The sequence below is a fragment of the Equus quagga genome, chromosome 11 (genome assembly GCF_021613505.1).
Source record: "Equus quagga isolate Etosha38 chromosome 11, UCLA_HA_Equagga_1.0, whole genome shotgun sequence".
NCBI classification, from domain to species: domain Eukaryota; kingdom Metazoa; phylum Chordata; class Mammalia; order Perissodactyla; family Equidae; genus Equus; species Equus quagga.
In genome coordinates, this window is record NC_060277.1 from 95,735,448 (window position 1) to 95,762,046 (window position 26,599).

At 42.8% G+C, this 26,599-nt stretch overlaps 1 protein-coding gene across 3 annotated transcripts; it reads right to left on the reverse strand.

Annotated features, from left to right (window-relative positions):
• Positions 1 to 332: 332 nt before the first annotated feature.
• DNAJC7 (DnaJ heat shock protein family (Hsp40) member C7) lies at positions 333 to 26,599 on the reverse strand. 3 transcript variants are annotated; one of them, XM_046674731.1, is made up of 15 exons: positions 26,446 to 26,581; positions 18,656 to 18,694; positions 15,703 to 15,791; positions 14,858 to 14,982; positions 14,352 to 14,465; positions 13,600 to 13,674; positions 10,057 to 10,175; positions 9,237 to 9,390; positions 8,546 to 8,710; positions 7,611 to 7,702; positions 4,111 to 4,184; positions 3,596 to 3,742; positions 3,212 to 3,364; positions 1,116 to 1,178; positions 333 to 673 (listed from the first exon to the last, which is right to left on the reverse strand). In XM_046674731.1, the coding sequence occupies exons 1-15, from the start codon at positions 26,520 to 26,522 to the stop codon at positions 636 to 638; spliced, it is 1,524 nt and encodes a 507-aa protein (XP_046530687.1). In that variant the 5' UTR covers positions 26,523 to 26,581; the 3' UTR covers positions 333 to 635. The 3 variants fall into 3 exon arrangements, with proteins under 3 accessions (XP_046530687.1, XP_046530688.1, XP_046530689.1); XM_046674732.1 differs by lacking the exon at positions 18,656 to 18,694 and having other exon boundaries at positions 26,446 to 26,599; XM_046674733.1 differs by lacking the exons at positions 18,656 to 18,694; positions 26,446 to 26,581 and adding an exon at positions 18,496 to 18,645.

A 26,599-nucleotide genomic window follows, 5' to 3' on the forward strand; every position in this document is an offset into this window, starting at 1 on the left:
GCACTGGCAACAGGAACTGTGAGAGTCTGTATAGACCTCCTGTGTTTACGTTAGTCCAGCCTGACACTTAGCACCCACCCATGCTCTGTGTGAGCTTTGGACACGCAGCTTCTAGTGATTTCTGGTGGCTTCCACCATAAAATGAGCATGTTTTCTGAACTCACCTCCCCATGACTGACATCAGGCACTCACATGCTAAATAGGTTTGGGAGAGGCAGCCAGCATTCCACCTACCCCGGGCTCTGGGTGCCCACATCAGCATCAGTTCCATGGTGGAGGCTCAGCTTTGGCCCCCGACTCTGGAGTGACACAAAGCAGCTACCAGAGCAAAGTGCCAGAAAGGGTCAAAACATTTTATTCTCTTAATTTTTTTTCTTTTTTAATAAAGTTAAACAGTAAAACAAAACTTCACAAGCTGCCTCCCTGTCCACCCCCGCCTCCCTCCCCTACCCGCAGTCTTCAGCGCTGGCTCCCTTTCCTTCACCCCACTCACGCAGACACAGGGTATCCAACTGAGAAAACAAAACTGCTCTAAGTACATGGAGACATGATGAAGGGAGGAGGTGAACTGTGTCCACATTCAAGGTGAAACTGAGCAAGTCTGCATTTTCTGGGTTCTAGGTGGTTTCCTTTCATTAGCCAAATTGAAAAAAGAAGTTTCCTGGCCCAGATGCTGTGAGGGAAAAGAAGAGCCTGTTAGTTGGCTCTGTGGGTTTTCAAGGGAAGATCACTTTGCTCTGATTACGGAAAAGTCTTCAACGGCTGCTTCAAACTCAGAGAAAAACATCTACAGGTATCAAACGGCCTGGGCGAGCATGGTGTGTGTGTGTGGCTTCTAACACCTTCACTCTTGCAGAGAAACCCTGGTACTAGGCCGCTTAGAGACGCCTCCCTGAGCCTGCAGAGGTGTGACGCTAATGGTCTCAAGGCAGGGTGTGCCTGGGAGCCTCCCTTCCTCCATCCTCAGCACCACCTGAGTGGACAGATGCCCTGCTAGCTGAGAATTCAGCTGCCTCCACTCCTGGGTCCCTCTGACTCTCAAAGGGCTGCCTAACTGGGGAGTCGCTGCATCTGCTTGTGATCTGGGAACTCCCAAGGGCACCAGGCATACCCACCTTCAAAGCTGAAGCCCCCAGGACCACCGAAGAATGCCTTGAAGATATTGTTTGCATCAAAATCTGTGGAGCAAGGCAAGAAACAGGGAAGGGACAAAAAGGTGAAAAAATTAGTGTTTGGAGGGGAACTTATCATGACACTGAGAATGGGTCTCCAAAGCTTCCCCAGATATTATCACTTCCCTCCTTTCCCAAAATTTCAGAGACTAGGAGTGAGCAAATCTGCCCCACGCTATGCGAAACTTGCTACTTGATCCCACTCCTAGGATATCTCCCTTCTCCTTCCAAGTGCCAAAGGAAAGCTTTCTTTGTCTCAGTGCACTTTGCTGGCCCTTCTTCTCAACCAATGCCATTTGTACTTAGTGACACACTTTCCCCACACTCTTGTTTCCCTATAATACTGGGGCTGCTACTGAAAAGGCTAAAATTTATCACTTAAATGCTACCAAGAATAAATACAAGAATAAGACCTATGATTTACTGTATTTGTTTGATTCCATGCTCTGTCTAGACTGTATGCCAGAAAAAAACCTATGGTTTATTAAAGCACCTACCAGGTGCAAACCCTGGTGCTGGGTACACAGCAGACATATCATTTCATCCTAATAACAGTTTGTCAGGGTAAGTATTATTCGCAATTTATACTCAACAAAACATAAGTAGGGAGCTCAAGTAACTTGCCCAAGATCACATGGCCAGTAAAAGCAGAACTGAAAACTCCCAACTCCTGTGTGACCCCAGAGCTGTGCTCTTTCACCAGGCCACAGCAGGTCTGATGTACCCAGCTAGGCCTGACTTCCTAAGCTGCACAGAAAGATTGACCTCAACCACCTGATCCCATAAGCACATTGTGTCCAAAAGTGAATTCCTCCTTGCCTGCTGATCTGCTCATCTTCCTGGGTCTCCTAGCTCACTGAATGGCCCTATCGAGTCAGCTGTGCCAAAGCCACTCTCAACTTAGTCCTTTCCCTCTCCCAACATATTCAGGAGCCAACTCCTGCTGAGTCTATCAGTCTCCCAACTGTGCTCTCCAATCCCTTCCTAGCAACTGTGTCTTCCCACCATCTCTATCCTCCTCCCCTTCCAAACCACCTCTCCTCACTGTCATCACAAATATATTTCTAGAGCCTAAATTTGGTCCATAGCTCCCCTACTTAAAACCCTTCAACAGCCTTCCACTAAGTATAGCTCTTCTCAACTGCTAGGCGTTTATTATTATAAACCTAAGTTTTTAAAACACACACACACACACACACAACCCTTGAACTGGAGAGGTCAGGATTATCTATATAACATCATCAATCTTGTTTTAAATTTCAATAGATGTTCTTAGTGGAAGAGAATGGCTGGCATTAGAGACCGTGGCCTGAGAACTGTGGCTAGTTTAGGCCTCTTTCACCACAGACTGAGCTCACAGCGAGCAATGACACTGATAGTTGTGCTTTACTTCATCCTGAGTCTTTCGGGAAAACCGAGTATGCGAGGGCTTACAGGACCGTGTGATGCACATAAATATCGGTCAGCACACCCTCTGCACTGGGGGACAAAGGCACTTCCAGCCAATAGGAAAAAGCCCATATTCCTTCCTCTAGCCCCTAAGGCTTTCTGAGGTCTGACCCAGCTACTTTCTGGCCTTGTCTCTCACCACCCCCTGCCTTGAGCACCTCTCTCCTCCCAGACTAAGCCCCTTGCAGCTCCCCAGGTGCTGTGCTTTTCTGCACTGCCAGGCCTTCCCTCACTTGTGCTTACCTCCTTGGCGCCCACTTTGCACCCTGGGCACCTGCTGCGCTTGACTGCACTCACCGGATCCTCCGTCCATTAGAGCAGGGGTCAGGTTTGGCCTGTCGGCTGGAGTTTGCAAACCCCTAGACTGTGGGTTCCCAGAGGTCAGGGAACCGGTCTGATTCATCTTTGTTATTTCCAGTGCCCAATACAAAGCCTCACACATTACAGGTATTCATCAATGTGCACTTCACAATCACTGCGCTGATTTGTCACTGGCTGATTACACAGACTCTCCCTTTGGAGTGTCTCTAGAAAAAACTCTAACATTCCACAGCTGCCAGATTTATCCCAGGCTGTCCCAACCGACTCACCACCCATATTCATGCCCTCCTCATCCAGGTCCTGTCCACTGTCATAGCGAGTCTTTTTCTTGGGATCAGAGAGGATGGTAAAAGCTTCTCCAACTTCCTTAAACTTTTTCTCCTCCTCCTTCTGAACTTCGGCACTGGCTCCACTGTGCCGATCTAAAGGGAGGAGAGTACAGGAGAACTCATCTCAGTCTCAAAGCAAAGTTTAAGAGGAAGACCACTTTATGTCTGATTTTAGAATTTGGCGCTTCCCCTAATTTGGAAACTATGGAACTTAGCAATGCCTTATCCCCAGCTGAAGAGCCTCCCTGGGCTTTCGTTCTGGACTGAGTTTGGCAGTGAGCCAGCGTGCTCTTCCCACAGAGTCCCCTCGCCTGCCCGCTCTACCTGGATGGTGCATCAAGGCCCGTTTCCGATAAGCTTTCTTGATCTCATCCTCAGAGGCATTCTTGTCCACTCCTAGAATCTTGTAGTAATCTTTCCTCTTACTCTTCTTCAGTTCCAGCTGTGCATTTTTTAGGAGTTGTTTGTGTTCTAGAGGAAGACATCAAGCATCAATGGAAAAATCTGATTCTAGCTTCCCTTCCCAGGTCCCACATCAGATGCCTTGGAGGAAGAAGCCTTGTTAACCAGACTAGGGAGTTTTACGGTGTTTTCTTCTGGGGATTAAAAAAAAAATCTACTCATACTTAGGTTCCTCACATCAGCCTCATCACACAAGAGGAAGTGAAAGTGACGGGGACCAGAAAACAGCAGCCTCATCCTGCACTCAGGATCTCTGTTCACTCCTTCCTGGCTGCTGATCACATAAGCTCCACGTACAACTCTGATCCCTCAAAGTACTGTGTCTAGTTTTAGGGCCTGCAAGTAACATCACATAGTTCCCTGAGAAATTCCTTTACCTTTTGTTTTCTCTGTCTGATACACTTTTTCATAGTCCCGCACTGCTTCTTCATACTGTTCTGTGTCCATGTAACTGAAAAGGAAATACAGGGCAATACAGCAACATAAATACCAATGGCCTTCAGTATCACTCTAGGGGAAGAGGAATGGCTCAAGCAAGAGACACACACTTTTGGTTGAGATGCTTCACGAAACAGGAGTCCTTAAGGTAGCCATGAGAAAAAATTAACTACCAGTTCCTCAAGGAAAAAAAAGAGAGAGGTCTCATGCCACTTGCACTCAACCAGCAAAGTGATACTCTGCTCTGAGCAGAAAGCAAACCAAAGGAGAAAGTTCCTTCTGATTTCACACAGCCACCAAGAGGCATCTGGCCTGCCTTAGGAAGGCACTTACTTGATGTCTTGGAATTGAAACACACAAGAGAAAAATTATCAAGTTTGATAAATGGATATGGAAGAGCTTTGAAATCTGCAGTGCCAGAAACATGCAGGGCCAGCTCCAGTCCAGAGAAGAAGTGGGATTAGTGAGCCACTAGAAGGATCAAGTTCAAGGTGGTGGCGGCTGGCAAATGCTTCCATTAAGACCAATCAATCTGAGAGATGTAGGTAAGTGAGATTAAAGGAGACTAAACACAGGCTTGCTCCTGTTTCGACAGTGCAGAAGAAAGGAGGGGCCCTGACTAAGACAGGAGGAATCTAGCTTGACAGGCTGATTGCCAGACCTTTTAAGGGTCTCTTCCACAGAAGCAAAGTGGCATTTTTCACATCTTACTAAGCTCACTGGTGCCAAGACTGGCCTACCGATTGAACAGGGCTTCCTAGGTGAGTCCATGCTTCGTCAAATACTCCACTATATTTCCCACTACAGGTGGAATGCCATTCTCAGTGAGCCCCTGCTGTTGAAGCTCTTGGAGACTGACTCCAAATAATTTTTTACAGGTAGAAAAGCTCTGCTTATTTAGTGGCACTGCCACTATCTCTTTCATGTCTTCTTTTCAGCCGAACTGCTGCAAGAAGGGGTTCCAGAGACAGACACCACTAGCTTGGCAGTGGGAAGTGAGCATGCGGTGCAGCTAACTGCTGCACAACGAAGATTCAGTTTACTTCACTGTTACAACACAAGCCCATCTTCACAAATGCCACAGAGAGGCCAGGGCAGGGGGACTGCTACTGATGTGGCTAGCAAAAGAGAAGCCCAACGTCTTAGGCATCTCTGATTTTCTGAACATCTTGACTTACGACTTAAAAAAAATGGTGACAAAACCTATGCCCTGCAGACACAAGGTACAAATGCTACTAGAAGCTCAGAGAACCCATTTACAGGATGAAGTATAATATAAACTGAAGTAAAAGAAAATTGATAACTGATAGCCCTGGGTGTAGAATGATCTGACAAACAAGCAATCCTGATGAACTTTCCAGGACCATATGTAATGTAAAAAGCTGATATTACATGATTTGCATTTTTACCTCTTTTTTTTTTTCAAATTAAAGGACATTCTTACATTTAATTTTTTTTTTTAAGTTGAAGAAAAAGAAAAGTAGAGCTTTAAGGAAGATGGGAAACTCTAGCCCATGATGGGAGATGTAGCAAAGATCTGGCATCTCCCCAACTTGAGGGGTAGGTTGAGGCTGACTGGGGCAGCAGTCAGGCCTCTGGGAGGCTTTGGTCTGAGCTAATCTCCAGTACCTCTTGTCAACCCCAGCTGCTTACAGGGACTGCTGCCAAGTTCTCAGCCAACTGTGCCAAACAGTGCACGCTGTCCCCTGTGGTGGGATCTCAAAGGCAGAGCCATTCAGAGGACAGTTCTCTTTCTACCACAAAGATAAGGAGCTGTCTGATCAAAGCAATTCTTGATTTTTGTTTATTGTACTTATACGATGAAAATAATCCTCCATCCCATTATCCTCCTAACAAATCAATTTTCTGTTCTCTCCTCATTCCCTGTTCAAACATTGCAGAGTATTCTGTTGAGTGATACAGTATCATGTAACTAGACATACAGGTGGATTCTCCTTTTTTGCTATTACAAATAAAACTGCAGTGAACACGTATAGAGCATTTTGTGTCTATTAAAATAAATCTTTGGCTGGGTCAAAGGTACTCTTTTGTTTTCCAAAGCTTCTACTTTTGTCTGCCAGTGGTTTGTGAAGATGAGATGACTAACAGTCTCACAGAATCTATAATATAATTCTGTGTATGTTTCTGTTTGACAGACTTAGTCATCTATTTAGAAATTCACTGACAAAAAAAAAGTACTGCACACAGTAGCGATTATCCTATTTTTTTCTTCCTGAGAAAATATTCCCTGAGCTAACATCTGTTGCCAATCTTCCTCTTTTTGCTTGAGGAAGAATCACCCTGAGCTGACATCCGGGCCTATCTTCCTCTATTTTATATGTGGATCGCCACCACAGCATGGCTGCTGACAAGTGGCGTAGGTCCGCATCTGGGAACCAAACCCAGGCCACAGCAGCAGAGTGAGCCGAACTTAACCATTAGGCCATGGGGCTGGCCCCACAATTATCATATTTTTAAAAATGTGGACAATTTGGGGAAAACTAAATGGGAGGTAGGACACATTCTGCACCACTGACAAGACTGAGGAGCTTAAAGAACTACAGGCTCGTCAGGCATCAGTAACAGCACCTGTTCCTTAGATATGACATTTTATAATGTTACAGATCGAGTGTTAGAGATCGGTATACAACAAATAGATCTTCCTTTAGGAACTTTAAAGACAGGAGGTTTTTCTCTGTCGGGGAAATAATCTGAAAAAAGAATGATGGATTTTTGAGAGGGGTCTCTCCTAGCCTTTGCTAATGTTCCTGTCTGGAGAAAGAGAGTCTAGTGGGTCCAAGAAAGAAGAAGTATGCTGGGGAGCACCTTGACTCTGAAGGCAAATCTGGGCACTAGAGGCAGGCATATCCTGGGGCTCAGAAATCACCTAGTGAGATGGGGGTACTGCAAAAGGGGGTTCTTTACACGGCTTGGAAGCTGAACCACATTAAATCTCTTCTAACCTCAAGGACTGTCTTTCCTAACCCAGAGCAAACTGGATAAGCACAAGTGTCTCCAAGAGATTTTATTTCTTCCTCTTCCAAGCGCCATACATTCATTCAACAAAACATTTATTGAGTGAGCACCTACTGTGTGCCAAGCACTGTGCCAAGTTAGAGCAAAGTGTACAACACAAAATAAAATCTCCAAAGGAAATGGATTTAAACTTTAACAAAAGGAATTTGGGTCAGGCATCAGAGGAAACTTACTGACCGTGAGGGGCGTAAGACACAGGCATGGGAGACTGAGGGAGCTTGTGCAATCTCCTCCGCTGGAGGTCTATAAAGATAGTCTAGGGCTGGAACAATCCCACCTAGAGGCAGGGGGAAGGACCAAATGACCTCACAACATCCCTGGGTCTGCTTCATCATCCATAATACAATTCCCCTGGCAGGCCAGCAGCAACTCCCTCTTCCCCCGACCCACCAGAGGCACTTACCACTGAGCTCTTCTCAAGTAGGCTTTTATGTAAGTGTCATCGAGCTTCACTGCATTTGTGCAGTCTTCTATTGCATCATCTAGTTTCCTAAGCTTCAGGAGAGAGAGAGCAGTCATACTTCACATCTTTGGTGATTGAGGGAGCCCAGAAGCTGTGAGCATGGCTTCAAAATTCTAAGAGGATCAGTCATGCTGGCCCCCTAACTATCACACTCATTCTTGGTCACTGGGGAGGCCAGTATCTCACAGGACAAAGGATATTAAATTTGAAACGGGTTTCCTGTCTGAGTGATGGAAGCCAGGCACACCTATCTGCAAGGATAAACCACCTCTACCACTCCAGGTCAGTGCCCAACCATGATACGGAAATAGTAAGGGTGGTTCCTGCCCTCCACTCTTCCAGAGGCCAACTAGAAGGATCAGAATTACTGTGATTTTTAACTATAGAACTCTGCAAGCGGGCAAGGAGCCTACTCTTTTGTTTCTTATGGTGTAAAGGACCACAAGGGCACACAGGCCACTTTCAACTGAGCATGGTGACAATCGGTTATGCTGGAGAAAAAAACTAAGCCTCCCTCATGCTCTCATTTCCTCCAAATCACTCCTAAAAAAGAAATAATCACTTGCTTAGACAAAAAGACTATTTGCTTAAAAAATTATCCCCAAAACTCTAGCTGTTCTCTTACTGGAGGAAAGGGACCTTGAGGTAGAATGAGTGGGAATATCTTTCCAAATTGTCCCTCAAGTGTCCCTAAATTCCACAGGAAAGATAAAAGTTTGACTCTCAGAAGGAAGTTCCTAACAAGCTGAGATATTAACCAAAACGACTTTTTCTCCTGTCTTCTGGTTTACCCTGATTGGGCAGCTTTCCCAAGACCTCTCTGATGTCTCTTAAAAATAGCTCCACAGGCCCCAAGACCCAGACCAAGTGCTTACCTTGGAATTAACCGTACCCCGATTACAGTAGAGTTTAGCATTTGTTTTTATATTGTTGGGGTCTATCCCCAGGGCTTCTGTGTACAGTTCATATGCTAGCTTGTAATTTCCTTCTTTAAAGGCTTTATTCCCATCTTCTTTCTTTGCTTTAAGTGCTTTGGCGTTCTACAGAGAAAAGCAAGGGAGGTCAGTTCACATCCAGAGCCTCAGACCACTGCACGGAGAGGCCAGAGGCTGTTTGCAATTTCTGAGATTCCAGTAGTTTAGCATCACACAGCCTCCCACCCCACCCCACCACCTAAGCTATTTGTTCCTCACTGGTGCTTCCTACAGAGTGGACAGGGGAAACCAAGATTTACAAAAGAATACCAGGGAGACCTGTGTTACCCAGAGTTTACCTCCACTCCCTAGGATAAGCATTACTATCTTTTCTTCACTGAAGGAAGAAAAAAAGAAAAGAAAACACACTTAGATATTAAAAAGAAAGATTTGACCCTATCTGATCACATTTACCTTTCAGGCAAATAAAAGTAGTCTTGAAATCATTTCTAAGGAAAGGACCGAGCATCCTGGCAAGGCAGGAAGAGGAGGCATCACGTTCCTTGTGATTCTAAAACCCTCCATTCTAACTCTCTTAAAGGCTCAAAAAGGAAGCTTTCTTTCCCACCCAGATCTGGTGCCTAGAACTTACTCTGCAAGCAACACAGGCCTTCTCGTGGTCAGGAGCCATCCTGAGAGCCTGTACAAAAAACTGAACCGCCTTCTCAATACAATCTTCATAATAAAGGCAAAGCCCTCGTACATACAGAGCATCTGCATTGGTGGAATCCATTCGTAAAATGTCACTGCAATAGCCAGAAAGGGGCACATTTAGCTGTGGGTTGATCTCCCCATCACTACTAACCTGTGGCCAGGTTTTTTCTTGACCATGTATCTAGTATGGAAAGTATCCAAAGGTAGAAAGATTCCCAAGAACTCTTCCCAAAATAAATCACCTATATTTAACATACTTCTTGTGTCTCACAATCTTCATTAGAACAGAGGTTGGCAAACTATAGCCGACAGGGCCAAATCCTGCCTGCCACCAGTTTCTGGAAATAAAATTTTAATGAAACCAAGCCACATTGTTAATATATCTATTATCTATGGCTGCTTTTGCACTATAATGGCAGAGTTGAATAGTTGCAACAGAGACCATATGGCCTGCAAAGCCAAAAATATTTACTATCTGGACCTTTACAGAGTTTGCAAACCCCTGGAATAGAAAGAAAAGGACATTTAAAAACAAAAAAACAAAATAATTCACACATCTGTTCTTTCACATACAGCTCAAGTACCTACTATACTATACAAATCCAGTCTAACCTTTGGCTTTAAGTCCTAGGAAGGTCTGATCAGCCCTACCTGGCCCACCTACAGGACATATGGTAGCTCTGGTTGTAGAGAGCCCCCAGACAGCATTCGTCCAGTGGTATCTGGCATTTCAATGCAGAACTGGCCTGACTTCATACCTGGCCACAGACTGTGCTTCTGGATAACGACCCAGCATTGCTAAACATTCTGCTTTGAGGATTTTGAAGCGATGGCAGGCAGGGGCAAATTCTAGGGCACGGTCCATGCAGAAAACAACCTATTTGAGGAAGAAAAGCAAATAAGGTTCTTCAGCCAGGATTCTAGAAACGTCTTTAGTTTGGTCACAGGTAAAAGAGGGATTCAAAGGAAAGTAAAATCAGAGTTTAAAAACATACCTAATTGATTTGATTAAACCACTGAAATGAGAGCAGTTGATCCAGATGATAATGATGACAGCAAACATTTACTGAGTACTTTATGTATCAACCCATTCAATGCTCGTGACAATTTTATGACGTAGGTAATATTATTACCCTTCTTTTACTGATGAGAAAACTAAAGCACAGAGAGCAAGTAATTTGTTCAAGGTCACCAAAAGTAGTAAGTAACAGAAACAGCAATTATCTTAGACGCTAAGACTCCAAGGCCTCTAACCTTAATCACCATGCTAAGCTGCCTCCACAGAGAATCATATCCATAGGGACTGTGATCAAAACTCACCCTGCTAGTGCAGAAATACTGCTATTTGCTACTTTGCATAATTCATCATGCTTAGCCTATTAAGACATGGAATACCAAAATAACCTAGTATGAATCATTGCTCTCTATGTCACTCAAAGTGCTCACAGTTCCCTCCTTCCTGTGCCACAAGCCTCACATCTCACTGACTACCCTGCTGGCCATTCTTCCATTTCTGTTTTAGTACAGAAATATACCAATGAAATAGTTCATTTTAATGGGTTCTAAATAGACCGTATCAGATTACTATACCCAACATGTTGCTACACAAACCAAAAGCCAAGTATCTCTCTCTCTCTCACACACACACAGTTGGGATTAGTTCAATCTTTCAGTTTCATAAAGGCTCTCCATATATTTCCATTTTCTCTTTTCAGAAGTTTGTTCTTTGAGCTCTCATTTTTGGTTTAGCTGCTATTTCTGGGAGATCCCTGCTGAATCATATTCTTCTCTAAGAATAACTAACTCAAAGGAGAAATATGGAGTTCAGGAACATCCATTCCCTCTGAGAATCTGGCCATGGCAATCAGAAAAAGAGAAAGTCTGAAAACTGAGAAGCAGTTTATAACTCAAATTCCATCAACAGGAGACTGGTTAGTTAAGGCAGACACTCACATAATGGATACTATGTGGCTCTAAAATAGAGGGAAGACGTTCTTCCAAGGTCTGTTAAATGGAAAAAAGCAAGGTACAAAACTACATATAGGATATTACCTTTCACGCAAAAAAAAAAAAAGAAAATTAAAAATCTATATTTGTATTTGCTTATATATGTAGAACAAAACTGTGGAAAGAAACAGAAGAAACACAAACGGTGGTTACCTTAGGCGCTAAGAACTAGGCAGATGAAGATCAAGTTTGGGGCAACACTTACCACTGAGTATTTGCTTATACTTTCTACCTTTTGAACCAGAAAAAGCACTTATTTGAACATTTAAATGTGAAAATATGAGGAAACAAGTAAACAGCATGAGCGGTTCTACTGGGAAGACTTTCTGCAGTCCCGACAGAGCAATGGGAGGGACGCCTCTCCTTCAACGGCACACGTTACTATCCTGGAAGTTCTAAGGACAACATGAAAATTCAGGTATAATGTAAAGTCAAGGTGCTAATTTTCCCCCTTAAATGGGAAAAGAAGGGGATGGGGGGGCAGCAGTCAGTCAAAATGTAAGCAGCCACACCCTGCTGCCTTCCCAGCATTCTGTACGGAGATGGTTCTGCTCAGCGTCGGGGGGTAGCAGTTGGAGGCTCAGTGCTTCACTTCCCACCCCCCACCTCCCCATGACTAGGGACAGCTGCAGGCAAAGAAGATCTTTGTTTCTTCCAAGTTCATCTGCTTCCCCTGCCAGGATCATAATTCTTCATTTGTGACATCACCATGAGCTACAGTGGGGGGGCTGGGATGTCACAAACAGAGGATTCTGTCACAAACTGGGGATTCTGGCTCCAGAGTGGGCAAGAGAGAAAAGAAACCCAAAAGACCGTCTTTGGAGACAAAGCTTTTGCCTGTGTAAACCTCAGAAAACAGGACAGGAGGCAGAATTGCTTTTCAAACACACACACACAAAAGAAACTTATGAATCACACTACAAAGACACTGTACTTATTAAAACCAATGGACAGAAGAGGGATGCTAATAAGTTAATGCTGGGACTCTGCATAAGCTAATCAGATATATTTATTACCAAATAAAAGACCTTCACAGTGTGTGACTTAAGAATGATTTTTAATTACATCCTTTTATCAAACATTTATTGAGCACCTACTACAGAAAGCAATGACCAAATTCCCACCTATGAAGTGACAACTCCATTCCCTGGATGGTACTCACAAACTTCTTTTAAATGATCCTAAATATCGATCCTAATCAGTGGTTTTTAGGGGCCATTCACCTCGCCTTTTGAAACTCTAGCGAAAGATACTTCCAAGTACCATCTAAAGAAAGGAGTTAGGAATTACAGAGATGAGGCATAACCACAAGATCTAGAAAGATACCTAGAACTTTTATACCTTTCTCATGTTTCAGATTTGTCAACCCTTTTGGCATGTAAATTTTCATGAACTATCACACAGCTCCATAAAGCAGAGTAGTAAGCTTCTGCAGAAAGGCCCAATATCAAAAGGGTAGGGACGAAAGGTTACATATGCTATTCAAAAACATAAAAGGGGCCTCTCTCCATTTTAGATTTACAGCTCCATCCTGTATGCATAAAGCAGGAGTCAAAATTAGCTCTCGTTATTCAAATAAAAATGGATTATCCAAATCCAATATTTAATTCCAACTGGCTTTTTCTCTATTAACTGGCACACTTTTACACCACTATCTTACATTAAAAACAGGAACAAACTCAAGTAAACTCATTTTGCTTTTTTATCATAAAGTCAAATATAACTACGAAAATAAGTTAGCAAAAAAAATTTAAATGCTAGCAAGGATATAGAACAACAGGAACTCTCATTCACTGGTGGCGGGAATGCAAACTGGTACAGCCACTTTGGAAGACAGTTTGGCAGTTTCTTGCAAAACTAAACATACTCCCACCATATGGATCCATTAATCGCACTTCTTGGTATCTACCCAAAAGAGGTAAAAACTTACATCCACACAAAAACCTGCACGTGAATGTTTATAGCAGTTTTATTCATAACTGCCAAAAACTTGGTTGTAACAAATGTACCTCTGGTGGGGCATGTTGACAAAGGAGGAGGCTAAGCATGTGTGGGGGCAGGGGATATATGGGAAATTTCTGTACCTTCCTCTCAATTTTGCTGTGAACCTAAAACTGTTCTAAAAAAGAAATTATACAGTCTTAAAAAAAAAGAGAGAAAGAACAGTCAAATTGAAGTGATAATTCACTAGTCTATTGCCCCTCTTAATTATCGTGTGTGCGCACACACACCCACCCAGAAAATAGGACTGTGTGAGAAAGGGTAGATGAGATTTCCTCATGGTCGTACTTTACCTTCCGAAAATCCCGCTTCTCAAAATCCGTCTCTGCTATTTTCTCATATTCTATGACTGCATTAGCATTCTTGAACTATACCAGAAAATCAGATAGGAAAAGTTTTAATAATAAAAAAAAAAAGTTGTAGATTCAACAACCACAAAAGTCAACAAGACTTCAGTGAATTTTTTACTTCAAGAAAATTAGAACCACAGACTTTTCACAAACCAAGTTGGTAAAGACGCAGTCAAGACTCCTTAACAGAAAGGTTAAGGCCCAGCTTTCACCCTCAGTTTGAACTTAAAGTCAGGAATACAAGCATCATACCTTGATATATACAAAATAAAGGTAAGGCACCATCAGGGATTGAACAGAAGTTTTAAGATTCTCACTAAAATGCATCCAGAGGTTAACTGGGTGTATATGGAGATGGAACTAAAACATGTTTTGCCTGCTACCAATTTAATCAGAATTTGAATTTACTTAAATTCTTTAACTTCATTTAAATCAGTTCCTTGAAGCATCTGCCTATCCACCCAGCCATCTCAGAAACCCTCCAGTTTTCACAGATTTCTAAAGCTATAAATCATATTCAAAACCCTTTTACAGATAAGGAAGCAGAGGCTCAGAGTCTATGAAACTTGCCTACACTCACCCAGGTGTGGCTTGCAGCAGAAGTGAGACCAGATCTCAGTTCTGACTCTCAGGGCGCTATTCTTTCCCAATATACTACACTGCCTCTTTGGATACAAACAGGGTTAGACACATACCTCTTGTTGTGCCTGAGCATTTTTGTGATCCAGTTCTAGGGCTCTCTGGAAACTGCGACATGCTGCCATGGCATTCCCTAAAGATAGGTGGCATTTGCCCTCTCGTAGATGCCCCTATAAAAACAAACATGAAGAGGGAAGAAAAGGAGCATGATTGGCTAAGCAGAGAGAAATCAACAGCAGCCACAAACATCCACACAAAACCAACGTGGGAGGAAAACGACCAGAGCAATGGTTCTCAAGCAGGGCTGATTCTGCCTCCCGTGGGACAGTTAGCAATGTTAGAAACATTTCTGGTTGTCACAACTGACAAAGGAGGGGGTGCTACTGCTATCTAGTGGCTGAAGGCCAGGGATACTGCTAAACATCCTACAATGCACAGGATAGCCCCCCACAACAAAGAATTATCTAGCCCCAAATGTCAATAGCGTCACGATGGACACACCCTGGGCTAGAAGAACTCAACAGCAGCAACTGAGTCCTCCCCAAACAGCCCCATTACATACCCGGACGAAACTGTCATCCAACCTCACTGACTGCTGTGCATCTCCAAGAGCTTCCCGGAACCTTCCAAGCATCATCAAGGTGGCTGCCCGATTTCCATAATAGCTAGCATTTTTAGGACACATATCTACAGTAAAGGCAGAAGAATGTAAAACAAAGTTTAGCATGGGTCACTGCTTTAAAAACTCCGGGGCCATCTCCCTCAGAACTCTATCAAGGCAATCAAACTATAACAGGAATGCTGACACACTCTTCAAAATGCCATGGCTAAATTTTTGACTACCTGTGAAAATGGACAGCAGCAATGGTGCAACCAACTTAAAAAGAAAATAAGTTATTAAAAAATTATTTATACTTAGCTTTAAAGTACACTGATTATCTTTCGGGGGGGAGTCAGCACCCTTGTCTTAATGAATTGTGTTTTTATGTAGTAAGATATGAAATGTATTTGCATTTGTTGATTTGGGGGGTGCGGAGCCCGTAAGCAAGTTAGGTGAGAAAAACGCTGACATGGGATTGAAATATCCTGGCAAATTGAGCATGGAGGTAACTAAGACTTGATAAAATCTACACAGACCATTTTCTAGGATAGTAAATGAATTGGAAATGGATTTAGGTGGGTATCTTTTTGCCATAACATCTAGAATTTCTGGAATTGCCTTTAATTTGCCAAAAGAAGAACTACCCACTTGGGCTAGAAAAGTAATTCCTCATGAAGTCATTAAGACTGAAGGAGTTCACAGAGTAACAGTTATCAACCCACCAGGCAAAAGGCTACTTCTTAGAGAGGAGCTATTTATAATAGTATTTGGCAAATTATTTTCCAGCATAAGCACTAGGTCCTCACCTATGGCTTTTGTATAATAGTTATAAGCTTCATTGTAATCTTTCTTGGCATAGTATGCATTTCCTTGTTCCTTGAAAGACTCTGCTTCCCTGGAAAGGAAAGAGAAAGAGAATCATGTTACTTGACCTAGGGCACAACCTCTGTAATGTCATGGGAGCAATCTTTGGTCTAGAGCCCCTGGCACACTGAGCTAAAAGTTAGTGTGATACGTGAAAGAATTTATACATTTGTTCAATGGGCTGATGGACCAAAAGGAGGTTCTAATGAAAGAATCCAAGTTCTTCAGATGCTATTTTTTGTCACTTAGATATATTCAAACTAAAACAAGGAAACCTCTCTCATGCTGCCTGCCTTGCCATTCCCGCCTCTAGTCATTCCCCTTAGGACAGGCAAATTTACACATTCTCTCACAGAAACTAATCTTTATATTTATCTCCTTTCCATTGTGGCACAACTGCTGCCACTTTAGCAAACTTACAAAAAACTGGCTACAGGTAATTCCATTCAGGGACAACTGATTTCTCAATGTGAAATGGGTCACATTCTTAGAGTTTTGATGATTTATTCTCCTGAAAAGTGGCTCATGCATTTGTCACTGGAAGGACAAGCAGAGCAAAAGCAGGCAGCAAAGGAGTTAAAAGCACAGCATATTGGTGTTTAAGATGAAGGACAGGGTTGAGTGACAGCAGAGACCAAGAAGTTGAATGACAGGGACATACAAGGTATAGGCTGCCAGTGCCATGCTCTAAGAAGTATCCATCTACTGGTGTTCCCTCTGCCCATCAAGTCTAGGTGGGTACTTAACGCCCCCTCTGCCATCCCTGTAGTACCCTGTATAACCACCGAGAGGGTAATATCAGAATTTTTGTCCTACCCCAAGATCCATTTCTTGAAGCCGTGCCATTCAACAAATTATACTTTCCAAAAGGAACAATGTTATATAACTGAGAATTATATTCCTGACCAAAGAACTAGAATCAAAACAGACAAGGTTTTAAAAGAACAACAAACCAGTAACTTCTATCAAAGATATCCCAAATCATTCTTCTGACCAGCTTGAGTGACAAAGATAATTCTTTACCAAAATCAATACTGCAATGTATTTTTAATATAGGGAAGAATCTTTGTTTCTTTTCCTGTCCTCCACACATGCAAATAACCCAGTTCAAGGGCTCCCTGAAGTGAGGACAGAAGTACATAGTTCTTAACCTTGGCAATAGTATGGGAGTCTACAGCTTGATTCTATGGACATCAGCATTGGGGAGATTGGTGATTTATTTACTTACATATTTTAAACTACAAACCGGCAAAACCACCTTCCTTTTATTTAGGTGATCTCCCTTTCCACTTTTCATCACTGTCCTGACAAGCCCTATTAACACCAAAAGGCTGCTAGAAGAAAGGAGAAGGAAAATGGGAATAACCTGTACATGGTGACAGATTTGAACTGTGATGGATATAAATCTGCTTGAGTAATTTTATTATACCAACTGTCACAATGCTGTAAACAGACCACCTGCTATTAGAAGTCCTCAAGAAGAATCCCTCAACTGCAAGACTTATGGGACCAACTGCAGTCTTTCTACATGGTGTACACCATCCTATAACTCTAAGCAAAGCATTATAAAACCCATGAGGAGCCTATCCTTTAAGAGTAGACGTGCCAAGAGATTTGAAGAAAGGGCTTCCCCAACACTGGATTTCAGAAGTTGAGTCAAATTCCTGTAAAGAAAAGGAGTAGTAAATTCAAAGGAAATAGCAGGCCCAAACGGCACCTGAGAAGATCTAGTCTTCTCTTGTTGGCTGGTGACTAAGAATACACAAATCCTTGAGGAAAACCAACAAACGCTGTCAGCAGCATAAGGCTTGTTAGTTAAAGGTGAAACGATCTGTAGAGCTACTGACAGGTGCCCTTTCTTTCCTGAAACACTAACCCCCAGGGAAGCAAGTGAGTTCAGCACTGGCTTCTAGCAAATATGCAAAGGATGATTTCTGTGGAAGATTAGTAATAATTATTGAGGCCAGGTACTTTCCATGCATTATCTTCTTACCAGGTGAGTTTCATGCTTGCCATTTTTCAAAGGAGGAAATTAAGGCATAGAGGTTAAAAACTGGCTTATGGTCAGGATGTTGACCCACACCTGTCGATTCCAAAGCTTCTTTACTTTCTACTCTGCTAAGTAAGCTTTCTAAGGCTCACTTCTAGCTTTGCCTAAGACTTTAAAAATTAATCTGTACTGCTAGTAACAAGACATAGGCAATGAATATGAATTTCTTTAAACTAAGACACAAAACAGCCCCAGAATAAAATCCAACTCGAAAACGACAATCTGGATTTAAATAGCTATATGACATTCCTAACAATTAGTCATAGAGCAAGGCTCCTTTCTCTTTAAGATGCAAGACCTAGTGAACTGGACTTTGCCTCCCCCAAGAAATGCATTTCATTTAGTAAATGGTGAGTAGATTCCATTCTAGAGCAAACAAAGCGAGTAATGTAGAGTCAGCCCACAGCAGAAAGAACAAGAATTGTGTTGTGACAAGTTACCATGTTTTTAACCTCACTGCACAGCATCAGGCCAGAATTAGCTATTCCCACACAACTGCCTCATGAAAAAGGACTTATTTTCATAGAAACATGGTTGATTAACAGCTGCCTAAACAATGGGCACTTAGTGCTTTTAGAGTGAATGCTTATTTTTTGCCTCCAGGTCCAATGCCCAAAGTGGAGTCCCTCCTTCATTCTGAACCTCCCCACCAGATACAAGACAAGCTTTAACCAATGGGCCTGACCCTGAGAGACCAGCCGAGGAAAGAGTGGATCTTTGGAATCCAGCATGGCAGCAGCAAGAACTGAACAAGGCTGCATCAGGAACAATTCCAGGGTCAAATCCATTCAAGTCCTGCCCTGGGAGTCTGAGAAAGGGCTGAAGCTTGTTCAAGTTGCCCTTACAGCAAAGGGACTGAAGGATGAGATGTCAAAGGCGTGGGACTGGAAAAGAAGGAGAAGAGCTGGTTAACACTGGAATTGAGGGCAATCTGGCGGTGGCATGTGTCACTCCACTCACTGCCAGGGTCAATTCATCTGATAACCAAGTGAGGTTATAACAGGTAGCTACTAAAACACATCAGTACTGAGAAAGGAAGAATTAGGATTAACTGGGTTCACCTGGACCACCTAAAAAAAGGAAAAGATTCCAAAATGGACTAAATTAAACGACAGATTATTTTCTATGACCATAAAATAAAATTCAGACTAAACCCTGAAATATAATACCACAGCAAAATATAGACTTGGCCATGACTGACTTGATGGGACTATTAACAGCTACACTCTAGTGCTTTTTCAGATTTTCAAAGCATTCCCCTTGAAGATCTCCACAATGCCCTTCTGAAGTGGTTATGGTGATACATGTCCTCGAACACAGGAAGAGTCAGTGAAGCACCCAAGGTGGCTGCACAGGTTTTCTAATTCCTAGAGTCCTATGTTTTTTTCCACTAGCTCCTGTTAGTGTTAAGCTTTTTAGATTAAAACTAATTTATCCAGTTTCCCACCCAATCCTTGAGTCAACTCTAAACAGAATAAGCTTTATCTCTCTGATTTACCAAGAGATGTTGGGAATGACTCCACCTCCACCAAACCAGCCCTTTCACTTTAATAGCAAGCAACAAATTCCTGTGAAAATAGCTACCTAAAAGTTTTCAAAAAACTCTGTTCTCTTCGGATGTACGATGGGAAGGTCTCCCACAACATGGTCAGTGCTGGAGGGCTGGCAGCAGCCTTCTCTCAGACAGAAGTAAGGAGAAGACATTCCCCTCCTGGTCTGCTTTGCTATTTTAAAATGTCTTTATTTTCAGAAATAACCTCATCAATCAGAAAACTGCAGCTCTGAAAATCTGGTCTTCTAGACTACGTGCTAAAAATCTATACATCCTCCAATCAGGGAGTTACATTCCCTCTCTCCTAATTTAGTACTCATTCATCACAGACGCTAATTACTCCAACAAACACTGCCAAGGGAATCATTCGGTATCACACAGGTCTTAGCAGGGCTCAGCATCATGTGACCAAATCAGACAACCTGGGCTTAAGATCACCAGCCAACTTTGCACATTTACAGCTCAGCTAAATTAAAAACACATTAAAACACCACAGCTGACACCGCAATGTGCCCCAAATTAGATGCCCTATAAAAATTTCCATTTTCTCTCTAAAGACTTCCAAGTCGTACACTTGAGCAAGACCTTTGCCTTAGGCCAACTAGTCTATCTTTTAGCAATTACAGAGGTATTCAAAAACTTTAGTCAGCTTTCACTAATGCAGGACTTACTGGGTGGTAGTTTTTAAAACATGCTCAACATGGCTGGGTTCTCTGTGGAACTGCTTCACATATCACATATTTGCAGATTATTAAAATAGGGATGAGATGCTGCATTGTTTGTCAGTATCACTTTAAGCTTTATTCTACCTCAGTGCAGGAAAAATAAAGACCAGTATGGGTTCACTATTCTGCAACATTTGTAACCTAGGAAATGCTGATTAGGTTTTTCATGACAAAAAAACAAATACCACACTGCTTTTATTTATTTCAAGTATTTGGCTAGAATAATATATTTTTAATAAAGTTCAGCTCTTCCAATAGTATTAATAGTTTAAACCAAAACAGATGCAGCAGTTTGAATGAGGTCTTTTTTTCGTTTTCTTGATGCATTTTGCTACTTCTGTGTGGAAGACAAATCATCTAGCTTTGCTAAAATTACAAATCAGGATAAAATGATTTCTTTTGTTAGAGGAGAGGAGTGTTTAGGAGCCTCTGATTTTGGAGAATAATTTTATTGGCAAGAACTTCAGAAAAATAAATCTTTTCTTTTTTCACCCTCAGGCTATTAACAATAATACTTTATACTGCCAGTGAGTTAAATATCCTTTATGCTTTCCTATTATTTTTACTACTTTCAAAATGTCATCCTTACTCTATGATTGTTGCACCTATTTCTTTTATTCAGTCAAATTTACTAGTTGCCCGTTGATCTAGAAATGTCCTCCACCCTTCAGAATTTAAGGGATCTTGGCCAGTTTCAGAGCAAAAATTCCTCCCTCCTTCCCACAGTCCAAGACCTCTTGTCCCCAAAGGCACGTCGCAGGGCCTGTTTCATGTGGTACCCTCTCTGACTTTCATGAGAGAATAAAGTAAAAGGTGCCCAGGAGCCTAACTTTTATTCTACCTTACCAAATACATATTATTCTTTTTTTCTTTTTTATCTTCTAACTAATCTAAGGATGAAATGACAATTTAAGTTTCACATAGATAGGTGGAAGCCATATATGACTTGGAACAATTCCACAGATTGAGTGCTTGCTAAATGCAAGGTACTGTATGCTGAGTGCAAATAAAGGCTTTATAATGGTCCAGAGAAAACAGAGGGTGGGCTCTGCTACCTGTTGGTAACGGTGGGCTACCCAGCTTCCTTTATCCAATTTCCTATATAACAGACAGCTGCACTTTCACATAAAGCACAACTGAAGCACCTGCTCTCTCCCCAAAAACAGGGAAGGCAAGGAAGATGAAAACTTACTAACATACCAGTTTGAATTGTTCTCTGGCTGGACATTCAGGGGGAAGCTCAACAGGGGTAGATCCCGAAGGGACTGAGAGGCACCAAGTGGAGTCACAGATACAGTCTACACAAGGCAGTAGCACTCTCTACTGCTCAAGGAGGGAAGGACACCAGGCAGCATGCTGGAACTGGCTACGTCTTTCTTACTCAATGGAGACAGCAAGCAAGCAAGCAACCAACCAATTTGGCCAGAAATCCCATCACTGCATGCAGAAAGATATTCACATGGAAATACCCACTTCAGCTGTGAGTTATAAACTTATGCTAGATCCTTAAATGGGAGGTGTCACAATCTGTGTTATCTACCTGACCTTCATTTACCCCTGGGGAGAAGACACCCAGCCACAAAGCTGCTCTGAGAGACAAGCTTCCGTGAAGCCACTCCGAGACACCAGTCACTGGCTTTTCAGCATGGGCCAGAGGCTTGTTTGCATAATGTATCCCCAGACTCACCATTTTCTGTGCCTTGGTTCCCGATTTTGTGAAATCTCCCACAACCCTTATGAGGATACTATAAAAAATCTAGCACCCATCAAAAATCTAGAACTGAGGAACTACAATTAAGAAAAAGGCTGCTTTCTGAGTGCTTTTTTGGGGGGAGGGGGGTGGAGATGAGAGCCAGAGTGGCGAGTCTGGATTGTCAACTGATATTTTGCTTCTAAAGTTCTCTTGAGTCCTTAGTTCAATGGGTGGTTGACTACCACCAGAGCAAGTTGTCCAAGGAAGAACTCTGAGGACAGAAACTCCGAGAATAAGAGAGGGTCTTGCTTGCCTCGCACTCCCTCCCCAAAAGTTTAATATTAGAATCAGAAGAGATGGTTAACACTTTGCTTATGACAGTATGGCCTTCTCACACAAGCTTTAAGTCACATGCCAATAGAATATTAGGTCTCAGAATCAGACTTTGAAAGTGAAATATTCCTCATCATATTACCATTCTCAAAAGCATCAACCTCATATCCCCGCCAATGGTGGGGTAAAACATAGTAACTGCCATTTTGATCTGGTTGGGGAAGAAAAAAATTGTCAATCCAATAAAACAAACAGGCTATTGGAACAACTAGCACTCTGAATCCTGCTCTCACTGCTGAAATTTGGACAGTTTAAAAGAATACCTGGAACAACCTCTAAGTAACTTCCACATCACTCAGCACTGGAGGAAGGGGACCAAACATTAGTGGAGTAAGGGAGAAATGGGCTCTCAGAGGGACTTTGCATCAGACCACAAGGCATCTAGGCAGCCGCTGGCCATTGTTCTCCAATCTTCTAAAGTCCTAGAGAAAGAAAGCAAAGGCAAGCGCCCAGTACTCAACTTTTAAAAACTTTTAAAATACTAGCTTGAATGGCTAAACTAATCCCTCATTGGCTGGAATGTACAATAAGGCTGGGCTTTAAGCCAATCAGAGCTCTGGTCGTTGGGAATGGACTAGACACTAGAGCAACTGCCACTCACTTGGCCCAACATTTTATTAACATTGCTCAATTTACCTCACTCTGGATAACACGTAGATCTGAATTAAAGCAGCAAAGAACAGAGAGACCCTTCTTCTATACTCTACCTTTCTCCAGTAATGATTATTTAACAATTTTGCCACTTAACATCAGGATTCAATTAATTTCCTGGTAGTCAGGATTCTGTATACCTAGGTTTATTCCTTCCTTATCCGTGATTTTTCTGGCCCATCTCCCATTTCTTCATCTCTGACCCCACAGTTAAAGTATACCAAAATGAAAATGAAGGCTGAGAGCAGTGTTTCTCAATGATTTGGCCTTAAGGTCAAAGATGAATTTCCATTCAGCTTGCAGGCTTACTGAATGTCTAGATGCCTGCCCTGGAACTTTAAGAGAAAGTTCAGGGGGACAAATGCCTAAGAATTTAAAACAGGGTGAGGAAAAAGAGTGGGGAAAGCCATCTCCACAAGCTTTTCAATTAAGGCTACAAATTCCAAAGCTTTCCAAGAAGCTGCAGGAAACAAGTAGCAACTACAGCAGACCCTGGAACACAGATTCAGCATTCAGTGCTACCCACCAACATGGATAGAGAAATAAAAGGCAAAATCCACAGAGAGTTTACAATAGCTAGGTACTAACAAAGGGCCTACTAATTACTGTTCTTGCTCACATCCATCAGGAAAACAGATACAGAGAAGTTAAGATTATCAGTCAAGGAATCGGATAAGGATGTCCTGGTTCCTTAGTCTATGGCTCCCATTGGTTCTTCAAGGCCTCATTGTCCAGTCATGCCAGCTATATGCTGTGACACAAGTGCTTCCTCTATTGATGAACAACTTGAAATCCTTCAATTTTACCATAAGAAAGACTACCTATGGAGACCAAGCTGCCCCCCAGCCCAGGAGAGTGACCAGAGAGCCTTCACTCAAGACAAGTATTCACATATTAGATAAAGCAATCAGCAACTTCCCGGGAAAATGTGAGGCCTTAAATTAGCTGATATGTAAAACTTCTGAAATTTAGCCCTCTGGCTCCCAAGTAGCTTTATCTGTTCTGGTGGTCAAAGAGAAATAATCTTCATGTACAGAACCCTGATCTATTTTGGAGTGCCAACTAATACATCTTTTATTTTAGCCTCTCAGCTGCTATGGGGGAAAAAGAACTTTGTCAAAGTGACAGGCAAAAAAAATTGAAGTCCATTTCTTTTCTCTCTAGAGATTCTAAAGCTAAGGAAATAAAACATGGAGCTATTTAAAATGCTGCAACCATGATGTCCAGTGTCTTGAAAGCTCCTCTCATTTTGCCTCCTGTGGGACTGTAACAATTTAGCAGCAGCAGCAGGATGTCCTTGAGCCAACATGCAAGGAAGGAAGGACTCCATGCTGGACTTCACAAAAACAACCCAAGAGACTCATCAACTCCCGTGTCCCCAAGTGAACTGGTAGTCGGACTGTAACAAGAGACATGAACTCGGCCAAATGACTAACCAAGGCAGAGAGTAAAGGGCACTTGTAAAGGATGTTCCTATCCCTGCCCTTTGCCACAGCTACATGGGAGGACCCCAAGATAAGTGTGAAATGTACCACCACCTTCCTCTAAGACTTTCAAATCCCCCACTCCATTTTCAGCATTGGAAAACTATAGGTAAACGAAGCTTTTCTTAGTAACAGATCCCAATGTTTACCCTCCTAAGGATGCCTTATATGGCAGAAAGTCAAACTGATTTTTATTTCACTACATTTTCCTTTTGCTTTGCTCACACCTAACTGGTAGATGATAAACATCTATGTTTTATTATGTCTAGAAGAGATCTGTATAAATATGTCTACATAATACGTCACATATAAATATGTCATATAAGTCTATTTGGTAACAATGCATTTTTTCAGTTAAATTTAGTTATTTTTTCTTGGTGGCAGACAAAAAATTGTGCATTTTACAATCAATGACATCTTAAATTCCATGAAATAAGGCACTTAACATAAGTCAACACTCTCCTCCATTTTGTTGAACTGCTACCAAATACCATATATTTTTGTGTAACGTGCTCACACTACAGCATCACCTATTTTATGTTTTTTAATCTATCTTCAGGTTCATTTACTACAGTTCTATGATAAGAATATTCTCCAAGGCTGTAATTTTTTTTTTTTAAGGAAAAGGATTTACTTTAAGATAGAGGGCTTTGAAGTGAAACTCAAATTAGGGACAGTCCTACTTCAGAGATTTATAACGGATGAGTTTTTTTTAAAAAATTACATATAGCCCAAGTCCCTATGTACAGCACAAAGAACCACAGAACTCCTTCCAAAGTAAATCCTTACAATTAATTTAAGCTCTGTGTTGAGATCTTTGTTTCCCATTCTGCAGTTCCTTAATGATGCTGATGACGTTAACTCTAAATACGTGGAAAGAACTAGGAATGATGTAAAAACTCAAAACTAAGAAGAGAGAGACTAGACTCTGATATCCTGACTTCTCTGATATCCCAGGGACGTATTACACTTTGTCCAGCCTCTCAGCTCCCAACAGGTCAAGGAACCTGGAACACTGGCTGCAGTCACTACCCTTAAGCTTGATAACCATTCATTCTGCTTCAATGAGTACCTCGTATTTCTGGCCTGAATAGTAAAAACCCTCAGAATCTTGATTTCAGATCTCATGTACTAATTCTACATCACCACCTCAATCACCCAGACTGAAGCCATAATTGGCTTGGTATAATGATACGAAATATATGGAAAGGAGACTGAGGAAATTGTAGTCAGTTACTTTGCAGTTGATAAAAAAAAAAAAAAAGGGCTCCAAGCTTCCAAAATCTGCTTGCTAATTCTAAGTATGACTACCCACAACTGTGTTCCAACCCCACTTCCAACAACCTGCCTTAGCTACAGCCAGAATCCAGAGTGTTCTCGAAAAACACTCACTCAGCAGCTCCCTTGGCTAGTCCGGACTGGCAAACTCGAGCCACTGCGGCTGCATAGCAGTGCCAACAGCGCCCAAGCAGCTGCCCTCCTCCTTGCTCCTCACTTAAGAAAGAACAGTCCTGGAAGAACGAGGAGCTTAGGAAGGAAGACGGAGGAAGGGTTTGACGTGTAGAGCATGAAACAAGCCCCTCACTCTTCCTTCTTTCTCTATCATCTTCGACTTCTGGCGTAACCGGGGGCGGGGAGGGCGACCAGGTCAATAATGGACACACAATCACCTCGGACCCAGACTAGTGCTCGCTGGGGTATAATTTCGGAGGGAAGGGGGTGAGGAGAGCACGGGCTTCGGAAACGTAAACTGCTGATAACAACGCACAGAAGTTAACAAGAGAGGGCGGGGGTCGGGGGCGATGTAAGGAAGTCGTCATCGTCGCCGCGCAGCCTCCCCCACCCCGCCACAGACCTCTCAGAGCCCCTCAGGGAACTAGCTTCCCTAGTCAGGACGACCTTCCTCTCTGCTGGGGAACAAGGCTGTGCCTCAGCTCCCCACCCAGGCGGAAGCGGGAGGGGAGGGCCGACCTCCGAGAGCGCCCCTTCAGGGGGTCCATCCGGACTTGATCTCAGATGGGGGGACGCGGAGGGCGGGGCATCGCCTCCACACCTAGGGGCTGTATCATGGCAGGGACGGGTTTCCCGGAGCCACGGAGCAGAAGCTAGCCCCTTCCACTACCCTACCACCCGTTACCTCTTCGCTTCTTCGTCGTGGAGAAGCTCTGGCTCGGTCGCCGCCATTACCACATCGCACCCCGCGGCAGCCGCCATCTTACCGCCGGGACCAGAGAGCCGAGTGGAAGGCAGACGGTGAAGAGCACTTCCGGTCGGAGCATCGAGCAGCTCAG